Source organism: Etheostoma cragini, chromosome 11 (genome assembly GCF_013103735.1).
Source record: "Etheostoma cragini isolate CJK2018 chromosome 11, CSU_Ecrag_1.0, whole genome shotgun sequence".
NCBI lineage: Eukaryota > Metazoa > Chordata > Actinopteri > Perciformes > Percidae > Etheostoma > Etheostoma cragini.
This window is the reverse complement of record NC_048417.1, coordinates 22,250,362-22,268,867: the sequence shown is the minus strand read 5'-3', so window position 1 is coordinate 22,268,867 and position 18,506 is coordinate 22,250,362. Positions and strand designations below refer to the sequence as shown.

General features: G+C 39.2%; 1 protein-coding gene across 1 annotated transcript in view; it reads left to right on the top strand.

Moving 5' to 3' along the window:
• The window catches only part of LOC117953247 (polycystic kidney disease protein 1-like 2), a 43,022-nt gene that overhangs the window by 2,832 nt on the left and 21,684 nt on the right, over positions 1–18,506 (top strand). Inside the window, exons 2-6 of the mRNA XM_034886079.1 lie at positions 386–574; positions 3,920–4,030; positions 5,667–5,857; positions 12,157–12,261; positions 14,394–14,531. Of these exons, the coding sequence (XP_034741970.1) occupies positions 386–574; positions 3,920–4,030; positions 5,667–5,857; positions 12,157–12,261; positions 14,394–14,531 (734 nt within the window). The remainder of the gene's footprint in view (positions 1–385; positions 575–3,919; positions 4,031–5,666; positions 5,858–12,156; positions 12,262–14,393; positions 14,532–18,506) is intronic.

The following is an 18,506-nucleotide window of genomic DNA, read 5'->3' as shown; positions in this document are numbered from 1 at the left end:
ATATATATGTGTATATATATATTTATGTGTATATATATATATATGTATATGTATATATATATATATATATATGTATATGTATATATGTGTGTGTGCATGTTCACCAATGGTTTGTTCAATTCGCAGGTGCTCTCTCTTGGCTGGATGGTTCACATATCACCTATTCAAATTGGGTGAGCAGCCCGCAGCTAGGAGCGGCCTGTGGACACATACTGAAAGACTCTGGCTACCAATGGGAAGCCACAAGAGACTGCAATCAAAAACTGCACTTTATCTGTCAGTTTGGTATGTATTCTGCCTCAAACAAAAACAACATAAAGAATCACTCTATGATAAAGATGAATCACCACTATGTATTGTATGTATTGTTTTGTCTTCTTCCCAGACTCTGGGAGATCCATCGTGTGTGGAGGTCGTAACGCCACTCTGCAGTGCGGTTCTCATCAAGTCCTAATGATAGATGTCGGCTTCTACGGTCGTAAGAACATCCATTACTGTCGATCCACGCTCTCCCCCCCATCTCCATCCACAGAACATCGGTGTGGCTGGGTGGATGTTGTTGCATCATTAACAGGTACATGGTCAAATAGCTTATTTGTTATATGCATCATTATTTCATTTATCATTTAGTTTTGTTATGATAATTGATGTTTGATATGTTTGTTTTGTTATACAATTACCTAATCCAGAGCTTTTAAAGGATCTGACCTCTGAAATAATCGCTCTTGGCTTCCTCTTAATTTATCTGCTGAACTCAATCGGGGAAAAAGTCAGAATAGGGAAACAAACAATTAAATCATTTAAAAAGGTTCTGCCTGGATGAAACTTCCGATGAAACCCAATCCACTTTTGAAGGAAGTGATTGCCAAATATGACAAAGAACATATTGTGTCACTGTAGACCATTGTTTGCCCATCAGGGCAATTATGAGAAAAAAAAACACAATAACAGCTTCCAAGCTCAATAGCCTTCAAGATAAATCAATTATGTCCATCCAAAGAGTAAATATTGGCTCATGCATTCAGCTGATGGCAAATACAGACTATCTATTCATTCATTTTCCAAGCTTGTTCATCCTGTTATAGGGTCATTGGGCATTGCAACCTTTCCCTGCATGCATAGGAGTTAAGGAGTGTACATGCTCTACAAGTCAGAAGTCTATCACAGTGCTAACCCATGTAGAAAGTCACATTTTAAATTAACCTAACCTTAGTTTCCAAACTAATTAAGGAAACTCTCACGGATGTTACAGGTTTAGAAGGCAAGCATCGGTCCGGATTGTCTATGACCCCCCCCCCTTAGACATAGCTTCTAATGCTGTTGTTTTACACTTGCTTTTTGGATTACTCTTCACAGAATACTTAGCCTTTAGTCCTATAGATGCAATGAGGGGATGAACACTCACTTAAAATGTATCATGACTGTGTGACAGAGCGCATGGCTGCCGTCATGGTAGCGATAATCTACCAATTTTAGCCTCAAAGTTTGACCTTAAATGTTGCCTGTAAATATGTTTATTTAGTTTGTTCATATGTTAATGTTAATGATCACAAGGTTTAAAAGAATTTGTGAGTCTAACTATTACTCAAATTGTTGATGTGAATCATATGAATGTCCAGATTCATTCAGTTTGGCGGTATAGAGCCTTCAGTACTACCTAGTCACCTGAGCCACCCAGTCCTTGTAGTATTGGAATCGTTCAATTTAAAGGGCAGGCTTTAGGCCTATATAGACACGCAGAGGCATTTCCTCGAGACGGAGAGAGCACGAGGAACACCAGAGGGAGTATGGCGTAAGTATGTTGGATGCCCTCCTCAATGACTTGCTTTAAGGTCAAAAGGAAAGGGGTGTAGTTTTATGTGATCGTCTTAACTCTCCTGTCAGCTTAACTTTATTATACACTTTATTTTAGTGTTTTGTTTTTGCTGTCTGTAATTTAGTATTTTGCCGTATTGGCCTTACTTGCGGTGAACAATAAACACCCCATCTTTTCAACATCATCTTGGAATCACCTTATGTGTGCTACACCTACCACAACAGACTGTTTCTTTATTGTTACATCTTCTAAGTGAATGTTTAGGCTATACCTTCAGTTTTTTTAGAAGGACTTTGGGCCTTTTTGACATCAATGACTAAGCCCTTTGATTATATGTGTATGACACGCATTGTTAGTCACAGTGACTGCACGCAGACACTCTGGCTTAAGAGCCACTGGGCCCAGGAGGCCCGTTTGATAATTCAGCCATGGGTTTACCTTGGGACTCACTATCAGTGAAATGAGCAAGCATGTGGGAGGTAGAAAATAAACAATGGCTGAGAGCATGGGAGATCAAGATGAGGAGTTGTTATCTGCCTTCAACTCAGTGGCATAGGCAGAAATAGTATTTTGTGCAAAAGTACTGAGCCAGTACAAAAGTGAGTGGTCCATTTTTAAAAAGAAAAACTTAGAAGTATCAGAAAGAACAAACTGGAAAAAATCGCAACAATTTTAGCTTCCAACATATACTGCATTACAACGGCAATAGCAGTACTGTCTGCAGCATGTCCAACCAACAAAGCACAGTCTAAAAGGTTTGTACAGAACAATATAGACAAAACCTGCTGATATTAACCTGTATTCAGAGTAAAACATATTTGTACTGGCAGAACCAGCAGCATTAGCTCTGCACAGCACTGTTATAACAGTGACCATTTTATTGCACGTGGAACGTGGAAATTAAACATAAACCCAAACAGCAGAGAAGGCGTTTACATACTGCATGACGTGGAATAGCCTACATCAGACTGAAATCTTGAAATGTTGGAATCTTGGAAATTTCTTGCTTCAGGACTATGGTCGGATTATGAGCAGCAAATGCGCTAGCAGCAGTAAAAGAAAATCAAAGAATGAAAACTTCCAGCCAAGCATTCTTTGAAATATGAAAGATATAATGAAAAGTGGCCAGCAAGGCGCTAACTCTTAGACTTATGGAGTCCACGGCAGTGACAGGATCAAAGAAAACTACAAACTGCATCAGTCACAGATAAGTTATCTTCTTATGTAATGTGGGCAAAACACAAAGGTCTTTCAGCTAGAAGCCATCATCAGTGTTCACCATTTCTTACTAAATAGGAAGGTTACTAGGTAACAAGAAGCCTGAACCCGTTTGACTTAATGTTACCTCTGTGAGGGCCTCCTCTGTCGCTGATGGGCTGTCAGCTCCGCTGGGGAAATGTCTGCACACGCTGCAGAAAAGCTCGTCCTTATTTACTCTCTATTCCATCCCAGGAAAGCTCGTCCTTATTTACTCTCTATTCCATCCCAGAAAAGCTCGTCCTTATTTACTCTCTATTCCATCCCAGAAAAGCTCGTCCTTATTTACTCTCTATTCCATCCCAGAAAAGCTCGTCCTTATTTACTCTCTATTCCATCCCAGAAAAGCTTGTCCTTATTTACTTTCTGTTACATCCCAGAAAAGCTTGTCCTTATTTACTCTCTATTCCATCCCAGAAAAGTGTCCATGCCACTTTAAAGAGAAGCCATGGCTGTCACGGTAACTTTTAACAGTGCATTGCTTAACACATCCATGGCGCATTGTGTACAAAGCCAGCTAGCTAAAGTTAGCTGCTGAACGAAGCCCGGAGAGTAGTAAATAATAAGAGATAGTTGAGGAACTGAACATTAGCAGTCCAGTGTGGGCAGTGTGGGTGTTGCTAAATGTGAAGTGCTTTGTTTTGTGCTCATGTTAGAAGCACCACACAAATGCAGTCTACTTATGGTAATAATGTCAATGAGTTGTTATGTGTAGGATCATTAGTTGTATTATTACCTTTCCACTGGCCCACTAGTAATGTTACATTTTAAGTTGTAAGTTGTTAAATTTCCCATAATTTCATTTTCATTGGTATTATAGTTAGCTGATTATGTTATGTTTCCCAGCTCACTGCCACGGCCGTCAGGTCTGCCAGATTGCTGACATTGTGGACTCCTTTGGTGACCCCTGTCCTCAGCTGGGGAGCTACCTGTCTGTAGACTACCACTGCAAAGATGGTAAGTCACAATCATTCTAAGCACTCATAAATGTTCCAAGTAAATGTCACATGTTCTACTTCTAGAAGGAGAGACAAGTGCGTAGTCCCGTTTTTTTTTGCATATTGACTTTTGTCTAATGTTCTGAATTGGAAATCAAAAAGTTCAACAGGAAAGGTATTAAGTGAAATTTCACAGTTCAAGGTGTTTTCAATGTTGATTTGGTAAACTTCCACTGTTTAAAGTTAAATAAATGCAACCTCTTTCGAAAAGTCGATTAGTAAGATGCTTTGAACATACTGTCATCCAGTTTTTCTTACCGTGCCTCTCTGCTGTCTGCTGAGATGATGAGGATCTGTGTTTGTCTGTTTTGTTGGACGCCCAGTTCGTTAGAGACACTTTGCTTTAAATGATCTCCCCCCAGGGCTCACACTGTCAGTGAGCACAGTGGCTGCTGTTTTTGATATCATCACCATTAGTGTGAAGTGGCTCTTCCATTTGCCAAAGGGAAACCTTAGCTGCATACTGAGTACCGGAGATGGCCATGTTATTTATCTGCATAGTCCAGAGGGGTGAGTAATACCTTTTACAGACTCAACTGAGACTGACTAAGTGGGTTTTAAATAAATTATACTACTCAGCCTGTGAAAACAGTTAATAATGCATTCTGTGACTCTGGAGCAGCATTGCCAAGTTTGAGAGAATGTGATGAAGTGATGATTTGGCTTGAGACTTTAAATTTATAACAGGTGGATTGTGTCACAAATTGTAGGGGTAGAGTTTGAAAAACACACAATAGGCATTAACAGTCAAGGAAGGCCTGACAAAAGATATTGAGTTGCATTGTGAGAAATGTGACATCCAAACAAGTTTCCCAAAAGTCCCCTAACTTTATGGGGTATGGAGCACTAATGCATTGTTGGGATACCCCTAGCCTAGCACTGCCAGACGCTGCCAGAACCTTACAAGTCCAAAGAGCATTCTTAGAAGGGAGAAATATGTGCTCTGGTTTATTGGCATTTATTTAAAACCAACAACAAAAGTCATGGGCGGCGCTCAGCGCTGGACTCAATGACGGTGCCTCTGCAAAATAGCCTTAGGAAGGTACTTGTTTTGGTGGAATCTGTGTACGTTCAAAGGTGTTTTTTTAATGGATAAAGTTCTATTATTTGATATCAAGGAAATGACTGATTATACTGATTTGTGTGTGACCTATCTAACCGTAATAATTATTTTTTCTCCAGGAAGCAATAAGAGGACGCTGTGATCAGTGTTAACTGTTTCTATGTGTGGTTTTTCTCAGGCTGGAGAGAAGCGAGGTACACAGATATACTTATCCTAGCACTTTTCTTGTGGCAGTTGAATGCAACAACAGGGAAATGTACATTAGAGCTCACAACATAATAATCATCGAAGAGCCTATAACAGTGTTTGGTGCTATCACGTGCTATGCTGGGAATCGGTCTTTTAATGCAACCAACTGCAAAGCCCTTTACGGGGAGCCATTTCAAATTGAAATAGAGGTAAAAGCAGGTAGGTGCCATCATGACCATAATATACCATGATTTTTTTGTCCAGGTTTTGGTGTTGCATTTTATTTGTTTGTTTTTTCATCTTTTAAACGTATTTCTTTATGTTCTCTCTTTTCTTTCTGCAGGTACAAATGTGACCTACCGAATCCAGAGTGAGGCAAATTTGTTGTCAAACACATCTGTGTTCAGAGGAAATGTTTCCCAGAACATCACAGTGGCTCCAGAAAGGATGAAGCAGCTAGGGCTTGGCTGCCACCAGCTAACCCTTTATGCATCTAACACGGTCACGTTCCCTGAAATCTCCACAGGCCTGCAAGTAATGTAACATCAATTAAGTCAACACATCACAATAATAACACAATAGCAAGCAACATGCAGCAAGATGCATCAACCCTTCCTCATTTTGTTTTGGTTGTGACATTTTGATTAAGTTGATTGAATGCCTCTCTAAATTAAGAAATTAAATTCAACCTTTAATTATAGCATCCCATTGCTTAATTAATGGCATATCTGTACACACCAGAACACAGTAGAAGCCTCATCACTAATCAAAGTGTGTCTTCAGCAGAGATGGCAAAAGTTCTCACTTCCCGTACTCAAGTAGAAGTACAGAAAATTGTGTTAAAAATACTCTGGTAAAAGTAGAAGTACTGATTGAACTTCTTTATTCAAGTAAAAGTAACAAAGTAGAGGCTTGGAAATTTACTTAAAGTATAAAAGTAAAAGCAGCCTTACAAAGCTTCCTGGACCAGACAGATGTTACTAGAGAGCACGCTGAGAAACTACAGTGGACATGGAGAAAAGGCTCTTTATATGCCATTGCCTACATTTTAAATGGGTGTCTGCCAACAGGCCTAAAACATACAGCTTATTTATTGTGACAGAGAATGGGACTCCAGGTTAATAAGACTCTGACCGAGTAGCAAGACATGAATTCAAGTGTAATTTTGTTAAAAGTCTGTGTATATTCCCATTCAATTAGATTCAATTTGGTATTGATGACGCAAAGAAAATAACCAACTCCAGTGAAATTATTTCAAACTTAGTGAGGACTGGATTAGGACTTTATTTAAAGTTGATTCTGGTTTCTAACGTTGGCCCAGGTGTGTCTGTTAAAACACAGACAGAGACAACTTCTCTCTGTTGAAGCTTTATTTCAATCAAGCATCAGTATAAACACGGGGGCGTAGCTCTGCTATGGCTGTTTGTGTGGTAAAAAAAGAAATAAATAACATTGTAAAGTACATGTTAATTAATTGTTAATTAATAAAAAATAAAAAAAGAATAGTAAAGTAAAAATATCAGAAAAATCTACATGAGTACAGTAACAAAGTATTTGTACTTCGTTACTTCCCATCTCTGATCTTCAGACACCGTAAAACAGCTTGAATAAGGGGCAAACAACACCAATTTTAATTGCCAGAGCTTTTTATTTACTTGCAGAATATTCTATATTAACAAGTTACCATTTCTTAGGTTATAATGCATAGACACTGTATCTGAGGTTGCCAGGTGGTGAGTCCTCAACCTTCACTACAGATTAAAACTCTAGAGCATCCAATAACTCTTTAATAATGACATCAACTTTTGAAGACCTCAATGGTTTTAACGTGAACAACACGATAACACAGCAGCAGCTACAGTGATCCATACATGTCTAAGATGCATTCAGGCGCAGTATTTCCGTTTTCTTAAAGTGTTTACATACATGTTCTGAAAGCATACCACATTTTCTCAGAACTCACACACAAATCCAAAAACAATCAAAAGGCAAAACCCAAAATCTCCTGCAAAATGAAACTCTGCCTTCAAAACAATTTGATGTCATTTCAAAATGTAATTTTGTGTTCAAAGTACACACACTCCATCATATGAATAGCCAAAAATCAATTAAACGCCTATGTGCTCAGTGTAAAACACTGTTATAAATGGCACATGCCGAATCCAGTCGTAAAAAGCTTCCACAGCTTCTGCAGACACATAGTCCACAGCTTGCTAAAGAGGAATACTGGACATGTACAGCACAGCGATCATTACTGTGATCCTGCTCAAGTTTGGTTGTACTCTCTGGCCAGCCTCTCTCATGGTTAAACTAAAGTGGCCCGAATCTCATCAGAGGTTATGGCTCTTATTGCTCTTCCAATTTCTCGCCCTCCCTCTTTCTGTACTCCCACTTTTCTTGCCTTTCTCTCCTTTGTTGTTCAAAACAGAGAAGCTCACCTGTTATTGCTAAAGCGCTGATTGCTGATTGAATAATTTGTCATCATGTGTTTTCCCATGTGAGGAGTCAGAGTAGATAGAAGGACATTATTTTTTGAAGTGTAGCATTTTGTGAAATGCATATAAAAAAAGTATATTTTAATTAAGAATATCATGCCAAATGTGGAGAAGTGTGTGTGGTATAAAATTGGTTAAGGGTGTTAGTACATAAGTTTAAGTTTCTGGTCATTGTGTCTCAGGTAAGTGTCTAGTGTGTAAACAAAAAAAGAAAAACTATAAGTCAATATTACATAATAGATCACTCACATTTTTAGCAGCAATCAGAGCTAACGGCAAGTAATGAATGGGAAGGTGATGGGAATTTCATGTTTCTCTGCTTTGTATCTGCAGCTGTGTGTGTTGGAGAAAGTAGCTGGGCTTCAGGCCTCTGTGTTGACAGAGAGAGATGATTGTCTAGACTCTCCAGATATTACACTTGGTGTTTCCCTTGAACGGGGAGCACCTGTGCAGCTTCTCTTTTCTCTGACTGGAGACAACAGCTCATACTCTGAGACCAGAGAAATGAATACAGGCAAGAACATTTTTCATATCGGACACCAAGTTCGAGGTAAGGAAAACGGGTACCATACATCAAACAAAATGCCAATTTGATTTAATGGCTTGTGAAATGCTTAACCATCAACAATTTGATTAAAAGAGCATTTAATCTCCTCATGTTTCAGCAGTTTATATATGCAGATTTTATTTAAATTATCTGAATATTTTTTATTTTCACAAGTGAATGTTTTGCTACAGGATCTGTGCAAGTGAAACTCAGAGCATGGAACACATTCTCCTCTTTGGAAGTAGATGTGGATATGTTCGATTTCTGTGGCAAAGTCGTTGAACTAAATGAACAAAATGACCATTTGTTGAGACAGGTAAAATGTTTTCTTTTTTTGCTTCAACATTTATAAATTTATTTTATTATAATACATTATTTGTAAGACCTTTTTGTCAATTTTCTTTTTCAGAGAAAGACACATCTTAGAGTTATCAGGTCTGCACCGAACATCATTGCAGCACCTTCATATAAAATACCTGCCAAAAATCAAAGTATAACTCTTTCAATAAGTGATCCATCAAAACTAATTGAGGGCAACAAACGATATGAGTGGGCATGCAGTAAGAATTATGCTTTTTCTACTCTTTTTTTTAATTGAAAGATTAAGTATTAAATATGTAGTAGTTTCATAAAGTAACATAGGTTTTGTATTGATTGTTGGCCAGAACATTACATGTAAAAGAGTTTGCTAAACTCAACTACCCTCAGTTATTTTTGCTATGCGTGTCAGCAGTGTCTCCATTCTGACAAGACATACTGTATGTTTACAGTGGCAAATTTAAATTCTTAGTCATATTGTCAAGGCAGACACTACAGGTAAATGGGGAACACTTTTTAGATATTACCATGAATAGTCTATAGGTTGAGTACTTGCATTAAGACAATTATTTTTGTATTACAAGTTTTCTGAAATTTTGAGGCATTTTTTAATTAATTTTCCGCTACTTTGAATGCATTTACAAAAACAGAAATGTGAACATTGTGTGACGCCAGGTTCAAAACTCTTGTTTCATTCAGTGTATACATATTACAGTCAAAGGTTTAAACAGAGAGAATATGGGATATCTATTTATTACTCCATTCATTTGAAGTTTGCCTGTGGTGTCTAGCTTTAACCCTTCACTTATTTGGGGTTTTAAAAACAATTCAGAATTTTACTTCATAAACTATTAACAAATATTGTCTTTATCTCAATTTCAAACAATTGAGATAACATACAAATGCAATCATTCTCTACTAGAACACAAATAAAAATGGAAGTGTGATTGTTTTTGTCATGAGGTTATAATTCATGTTAAAATCCACTATGGAAAGTGATCATAAGTGATCATATCTAGTATAATTTTCTGAATTGAGGCAGGAATACGGAAGGAATACATCACAGAAAATAAGGTAAAGGCATTGATTTTTAGGTGGAAAAAATGTATACTTGGGTCAATAGAAATTTGATCCGAATGCCAAACAAGGGTTAAAAGCTTCCCAGTTCTATATGGCTTTTGTTCATTTTGAATGAAAGCTGTAATTTTCAGGAGAAATTATTCTTAAATGTTTTGTATCAGCATGTCAATTATTACTGCAGCAGAAAAATCAGTCCTTATTGATTCACAGATAATCCCTGTGGGTGTCAAGGACGTTTTGAGGGACTGACGTACACTATTACTGGAAAATGCCTACCTGATCCACTTCAATTTAATAAGTATGATTTTAATGTAATAAATCAAAACAATAATAAAGTGGAAAAAACCACATCTATATGCATCACCGTTACCCCTCAGATGTACGTGCCAGCTTGGCTCAGGTAATTGAAACTCATCATACTCTAGCATAAGTTATTTTAACAAGCAGAGACATAAAATCTAATTGTTTTACGCCTAAATGGTTTCACAAGGTATTTGCTTGTTTGCACCATAGTCTCAGTTGTACTATAGGCTGTAACCCGATAAAGGAAGACACAGATGCAAAAATTGTAATGGATTGTCAAGGACAAGCACAGTGTCCAGACATTGTATGGAACATTGAGGACCCGAGTGACATCAAGAAGTGGCCAGTAAGTCTGATAAATGAATTCCAAATGGTTTGGGACTAAAAGATCAGATGGTGTTAAATATTGCTATTAACATTAACAAGTACATGTTAATTAATTTACAGTCTGAGACAAGCGATTGTTACAAAGAAGAAAAGACAAGGCCACTTATAAATAAACAGAATGGTGGGACTGAATACATTGTGACATATAAGACTCTTGAGTCTGCCAAGTCAAATGATCAGGATGTCACTGTGGTGATAACTTCTGGTAAGTTAGCTTCTGCTCTGTAACTTATAAAAGCTGATATGTGAATTATCTTGCCATTTCTGGTTCGGACCAATTATAAATGTGTGTTACAGAGGTAGTAGTTTTCTCCTGAATATGCTTTGTTAACTGAGGGACAACATTTAGTTTAAGCAAGAAAATGAACTCACTCACACCATGGCAGAACCACTTTTTTTTAAATCCAGTTCTGTGTCATTGCACTGTGTATACATGAAAAGTATGTGAGCTCCTTGCAGAACAGAGCATTAGAGGTCTAAAAAGGTCCGCCAGATGTTAAATGTCGTACGGAAGGTTGGTAGAGATCTGACGGATTTCTCAGACCTTAAGCTGCCTACACAATGATGACACGGAGCTGGATAACATTTTGCAAAGAATCTCCAAAAGGATTTAAATGCTGTTGATCTTCTGTTTTTTTTTTCAACAATTCATTCAATATGAACAAACCTGTTTTTGCAGAAAAAAGTACTTTTATTTCTTCAAAATAATCTTCTACATAATGTTTTTTTTCTTTAATACCAAAGCGGATGTCATACCTTATTACAAAACATACACCATAAAGACATCATCTTCTAAAGAGAACGAAAACCCAGTTACCAACCCAGTTACCAACCAAGTTACCAACCCAGTTGCCAACCCAGTTACCAACCCAGTTGCCAATCCAGTTACCACCGGTACAACGTCAAAAGAAAAAGCAACAACCACTGCCGGTTCTACATCTACATCACCTGGCACTGCTAGTTACACCACCGAGACCTCTATCACCGGTGGTCCTGCTTCTACATCACTTGTCACTGCCAGTAACACCACCGAGACCGCTGTCATTGCTGGTCCTGCATCTACATCGCCTGGCACTGCTAGTTACACCACCAATATCCATATCACCGCGGGTCCTGCTTCTAAATCACCTGATATTAGCGACACAACTACCACCGATCACACCAATGACGCATCCCCATCAGCAACCACCAACAATTTGGAAAGCCTCAAGTGTAGCATATCTCCACTCAATGGGACAATCCTGGATGCTTTCACTATCACCTGCAATACTAAAATTCCTTGTTTGAACTGTCAGTATTGTTTTAAGACTGATAAGGGTAAGTTTTCCAGATTAGCAGACAGTTCTATGATAGGAAGACTAATTTATCTTAACTTTCAGTTATCATATAACCCTAAAGCACACTCTCCCAGAAATCCATTGATCAAATTTGTTTTCTTGTTTGAAAATTGTCAGGTAAGCACCTGCGTTGCAGTAGCAACAATGAAGTGAAGTATGTCTTCTTTCCGCTTGGAGACAGCAGTTCCAACTACATTCTGATTGTCACAGCAACTGCAAAAAATAGCAGCTTTGTAGCTAGCACCACTCTAACTGCAAAGGTTTGTTAAAAATATGCTGATAAAAATGGGGGTGCTACTAACAGAACATGACCTATGCAAATACTCTAAACCTCCTCTATGATACAATATGGCTTTTTCTCCACAGGTGCAGGATTTCACAGCTGCCTCAGGCTCTTCAGAAGATCTTGAGGCTACAGTGGAGTATTATGTGTCTCAGCTAAAGAAACAAGGTCTACTGTCAGGTGAAACTGTGGGACAATTTTTCACTTCTGTAGCCAACAAACTGAACGGTCAATCAGATGGATCAAAAAAATCAGATAGGCAAAAGGTAAATGCACTTACAGGCTGTGGATACTAAATATGAATCTGTTATGCGTTTCAGAGGTTTCATTTTCAGGACTGCAGTTGCAGAAGGCCTGTTTAAGTTAGCTTGTTAGGTGAAATTAGGATTGAAATATATGTTATGGCTTTTGTCACTAGACAGGATATTTGAAAGTTGAGAGAAGCAAGACAGAAGGAAGACTTGGGGCAGATAGAAGAAATATATATTATAGAATACATTTAATAAGGTACATTTATTGCAAAATTACCATTGACGCCATTGACCTTCATATGGGAGGCTGGAGTTCAGTTCCCTGCCCTCCCTTTCCCAGCAACAAGTTGTGATGACATTGAAAAGCCTTCCTGTTTAAGTGAAATCCTCTCACACACACACACTACCAAAGAACTCTCATCAAGACTATTGAATGCTCTCTGTCACACTACTGAAACACTCTTATAAAGACCATTGAAATTATCTCACTTACACTACTGGAACACTCTCATACACTATTGAAATGCTCTCACACACAATACGAAAACACTCATGTACACAATTAAATGTAAAATCTTACCATTTCAGTAGTGTATATGATAGTGTTTAAGTAGTGTATAGGATAGTGTTTTAGTAGTGTATACAATAGTATTTCAGTAGAGTGTGGGAGTGTTTCAGTAGTATATGAGATAGTGTTTCAGGAGTGTTTGTTATAGTGTTTCAGGAGTGTATATGATAGTGTTTCAGTAGAGTATGAGAGTGTTTCAGTAGTGTATATGACAGTGTTTCAGTAGTCTATGACAGTGTTTCAGTAGTGTATATGATAGTGTTTCAGTAGTCTATGACAGTGTTTCAGTAGTGTATATGATAGTGTTTCCGTGACCCCTCTCCTCATACTCCTGCAGCATCTCGCACAGTATGGGATCCATAAAATACATGTAGAACAGTTGGGTATACACACAGGCTCCCTCCAGGATCCTTGAGGGAGTGAAGAGCTGGTCTGTTGTTCCATGACCAAGACAGAATCCGTCCTCTTCAACCACTTCTTCGTCTTCAGCCCGAGGTTCCTCTTTAACCCGAGGATTTTTGGCCAAACCCTCCTTTCCAGCACCTTGGAGCAGACTTTACCAGGGAGGCTGAGAAGTGTGAGACCCCTGTAAGTGGCACACACCCTTGGGTCCCTCTTTTTGAACAGGAGAACCACCCTGGTCTGCCACTCCTTTGGCAATGTCCCAAACTTCCATGCAATGTTGAAGAGGCGTGTCAACCACAACAGCCCTCCACAACCAGAGCTTTCAGCGTTTCTGGATGGATCTCAACAATTCCTGGGGAGTGTTTTGACTACATTAGCAACTTCCACCAGGGAAATTGATGACAACGTTCCTCAAAGGGCTCCCTCCACCGCCCTACTACCTCCTCAGTTGAGGTCAACGGCATCCCATCCTTACTGTACACAGCTTGGATGGTCCCCCGCTTCTCCCTCCTGAGATTGCAAACGGTTTTCCAGAAGCACCTGGGTGCCAACCAAAAGTCCTTCTTCTCCGAACTTTTACCACTACTGCTGCTTTGCCTCTTAAACGACTGAGGCTGCCCTCAGTAGTCAGTGGGAAAGTGTTAAAGTAGTGTAAGTTAGAGTGTTTCAATAGTGCATTTGAGAGAGTTTAAATATAGTATGTGAGTGTATATTTTTTTAGTAGTGTATTTAAAAGCAATTTTTTGTACTTTGTGTTGGAGCATTTCACTTGCATATTTGGGAGGTATTTGTGAATAATGTCCCTGATGGCCACTCATATTTGTATTATAAGTATTATTATATACTACCGCCCTATAAAGCTAGAATTAACCCACCATGCGCATTTCAAATAGTATAATTCCACATTACATTGCACTTTTTTTATATGAATCTTAAACTTAACATAACACTCAAATTGGAACTTACTTTTATGTTCAGTTAGTGTAATTTGTACTTATGTGTGTGAAACAAATCAATAAAGAAACATGTTACAAGGTGGTGGAAGGAACTAGATATTAAACTTAAATAATTGCTTCAACGCTTTTGTCTGTTGAAGCTCCGTGAGAAGATGCTGAACATAATGATTGACATGGTAAATGAAACTGCCACCAACACAGGAGAAGAAGTTCAGGTGATAGCCAGAGGACTTGCTGCTATCGTCATGAAAGGCACTGAGCTCAGCTCCTCTGCTCAGGTACTGTACAATGAACCCCACACAAAATAAAAGATGACATTATGGTACAAAGGAAAAGTCAGTCTAGTGCTGTTTTCACTATACAGTTCACTGCTTTTTTTTAATGAATGTTGCTTTAGCTAAGCCTTGTCATTTGTATGTGTATATTAGAAGTGAGATCTAAAAGGAGTGGTATAATGTCCATGATAATACAGCAAATAGTTACTTCTGGTATAAAAAAAACCAAGTATGTCTGTGATTGTGAGAGTTGATTCCCACCTCCAGGAAGAGGCTTCATTATTGTTTGCAAAGCTCAGCTCATCTCTTCTCATTGATGCGAACGCAAGTGAAGAACACAAAAATGAAATACATGCTGCAGCCAGCACCATTGTGGAAGGAGCAAGTAATATCCTGGACTACTCTTCAAACGTGAGTGTTATACCTCAAGTCCAATTCTGATGGGATTAACTTCTCTTAAATCCTTTTCCCACAGGACTAGTAATACCTGGGGGCCTCTAGTAATTTTTAATAATTGCGGAGGTTGTCTGTGATGTTTATTCCATGTTAATCCACCATGACTTTAAAAAATCTCTCACATATTCTGCCAAACACAGAGGTTGTGTGATAATATTACTAGATGAAAGTTGATGAAGATTTGACAGAGCCATGACACTTCTACCGGAACCATCACCTTATTGTGGTTGAGAGATCTAGAGCTGTGTGCTCTTGGTAGAGTCTCCCATGGCAAAGTGGTCTCAGGCGAGGGGCAGACAAAGAATGGTTCAAAAACACTATGAGTGAGTGAGGCAGGGAGGGAGTGATCCTGCCCCGGGGGAAGCCTGGGGCCCCCGTCTGGACACAGGCCCAGGCGGAGGACTGTTATTTGTGCATAACAGTCTAAAACCAAACACGAGTTTGGAGTATTAGGCCTTCTTGGAGACCTTGAATGGAGTCCTGACTGTGCTAGTCATGGATTTTCTTTTACAAACACCATGTTCAAACATAGGGATACTCATAAGTTTACTTGGTACCAGAGTACCCTAGGCCAAAGGTCAATGATCGATTTTATAATTGATATATGTAATTTCCTTTGCTAAAGCTGCAGTGGAGAGCTGTGGTCTTAGGGTCTTAGGTGCCTCAGGGGGCAGTAACCCACGAACACCCTGGTGGACGCCGGTGGTTAAGGAAACCGTCCGACTGGAGTAGGAATGGAAAGTGCTGCGGAAGTATGGGGTGAGGGGGTCCCTTCTCAGGGCCATACAATCTCTGTATGACCAAAGTGAGAGCTGTGTCCGGGTTCTGGCAGTAAGTCAGACTCGTTTCAGGTGAGGGTCGGCCTCCGCCAGGGCTGCGCTTTGTCTCCAATCCTGTTTGTAGTATTTGTGGACAGGATATTGAGACGTAGTCGGGGTGGGGAGGGGTTTTAGTTCGGTGAGCTGGGGAGCTCATCGCAGCCGAGTGTGAAGCGGCTGAGATGAGGCTCAGCACCTCTAAATCTGAGGCCATGCTTCTCAGCAGGAAACCGATGGAGTTCTTCAGGTAGGGAATGAGTCCTTACCCCAAGTGAAGGAGTTTAAATACCTTGGGGTCTTGTTTAAGAGTGAGGGGACCAGGGAGCAGGAGATTGGTCGGAGAATTGCCGCTGCAGGTGCGGTATTACATTCAATTTATCGCACCGCTGTGACAAAAAGAGAGCTGAGCCACAAGGCAATGCTCCCGGTCAGTTTTCGTAATATAGACTTTGCTTTTTCTGTGTGATTGCACAAAGCACAAACGTGTGTGCAAGTGTATGTTCAGGGGGGTCCTCTGGTAATACTAGTCCCGTGCGATTTTGCCTTTTACCAACACTTGGGCTACAATGTTGTCAGGAACAATTAGTTTAGGGACCAGTAGCACGGTCACTGACTAATTCACCCCAATATCCATTTCAGTTTATTTGCTGATGACTGACAAAAATGTATCAACCTCTCCCTTGTCTTTAATGCTTTGTTTCATCCTGTGCAGAAAAATATCTCTGATGCTCTTCTTCTTGCTATGAGAAATACGCAGAGTGCATTGTTAGCATTTAAAGAGGTTAATGGGGCCCCAACAATCATCCAAGAGGCTCATATTGCTGTGTTTGTCAATAGGTAAGTTTGTCCTCAGCCACAAGCTGTAACATAGACAAGATTTCAAAAGGTTCCACATTTTGGGAAAATGTATTTCCCTATGTTGGGTGACTTTTAAACATTTTAGAATTGAAATTCATATGTATGTATATGGATAAGGATGCCATACAATTTCCTTTTGTGTGTGTGTGTGTGTGTGTGTGGTTTGTCGCTTTGCATATTCCTTTATCATGTCTCACAGTTCAAAAGATCTGCAGTGTTTTCAGTTAAACAGTTAACAGTCATAACTAACTGTTAGAAGATATAAAACAACACTATATGAATAAGACACTACTGTAGAGTAATACTTCTTTCCTGCACATCCACTACTGACCTCATTTGAGTGCTGAAGTCATTTGGGGCACGATCCCGAAAGATGAATTCAAACACACCTTAAGACAAAGTGAAGAACTCAAGCAAACTAAAATTGACAACAAAAAAACTAACAACTAACTAACTAACGTATCTTTAACTAACTAACTAACTAAACTGAGTCTTATGTCTTTTCCTCAGAATAACACCGGGAAGTTTGCACACAGAGTCTATTAGTATTGTCAACAGTTCCAGGCCCACATTTTCTCTCCCAAGTCTACTCTCCAAATTGTTACCTCCAAGTGAACCAGTGGACGTACGAGTAAGTCAGGAGTGTTTGTGTGTGCGCGTGTGCACGTATGCGTTGGTGTTTCTTGTTGTGTGTGCTACGGCCGTCCCCAAAGTAGGAGTCAGTACAGTCAGAAATGATGCATAGCCTTGGGTGAGAGTGTGTGTTTTACTAACCTTAACTATTTCTGAGCTTTGTTGTCTAAAGTTAACTAGTTCCTTTTCATAACAGTAACTACTTTTTTTAAACTGCTCCAGTTTGTTATATGAAATGCTCACATGATTATATATTTGACAGCCGTCAAGCGTTAGGGTCAGATCTTTAAAACAACCACCGTGGGGTCTTGTTTGCTCTGTCAATAAATATTTCATCCAGAGGTTGCCACCTAACATAAAATTAATGATTGTTTGTTATGAGCTGCATAAATATCATATGTGTCTTTTTGGTACACAAGCTAAGGTCCATCTACTTGTCAATCGAATTATCTGCAGTTTGGTAAAAAAAACACATGCAAAGAAAGCTGGTGAAAGTGTGTTTCCATCCAACGGCTTTAAAGCATATAAAAACCTGTGCGTAATTACGTCACATGTTGTTTTGCAATCCAAAGGGTATATGGAATTGGTTTTTAGACATTTTAATGTGCTTCCATTCATTTTTGCACTGCAAACATTTGCAAACAATGTTTTTCTAGACAAAATGGATTGCACCATCTACCAACAAATGATCACTATTGCACAAGTTGTAATAGTGCTTATGTGCCAGCTGTTAGCCACCTTTCAAGCTATAATAAGAAAAAAACGACGCTGTCAACACAGTGCTACAATGCTGGACAAGCATCTTGCCTTTTGTTTTCCCTCTGGCACCGCTGCGAGACAACTCTTTTTTGAGACATGTATGGCAGTTTGAGTTCCTTCCATTTACTTCGAAGGACATCCTCCCACGGCTAGTCCTAACCTTGGTCAGCCGTTTTGTTTGCGAGTTCCTGATAAATTATATGCAGAAAGTCTTTTGTCTTCTCATCCGTCCACATCCATCTGTCTTTGTTGACGCCCGCCATGTGTGCAAACAGAGCGGAAATACTGGGCGGAAATGAACTAAGACTTTGTTTGAAAAAAACTTTGTTTTTTGGTGGGTTGCAACCATAAAATGACCTTGTACTCAATTTATTATTTAATCGGGAAATAATGTTTCCATCAGCATTTATCGCATAAGCCGTTTATCAATCAAGATAGAAATCAGATGAGACCA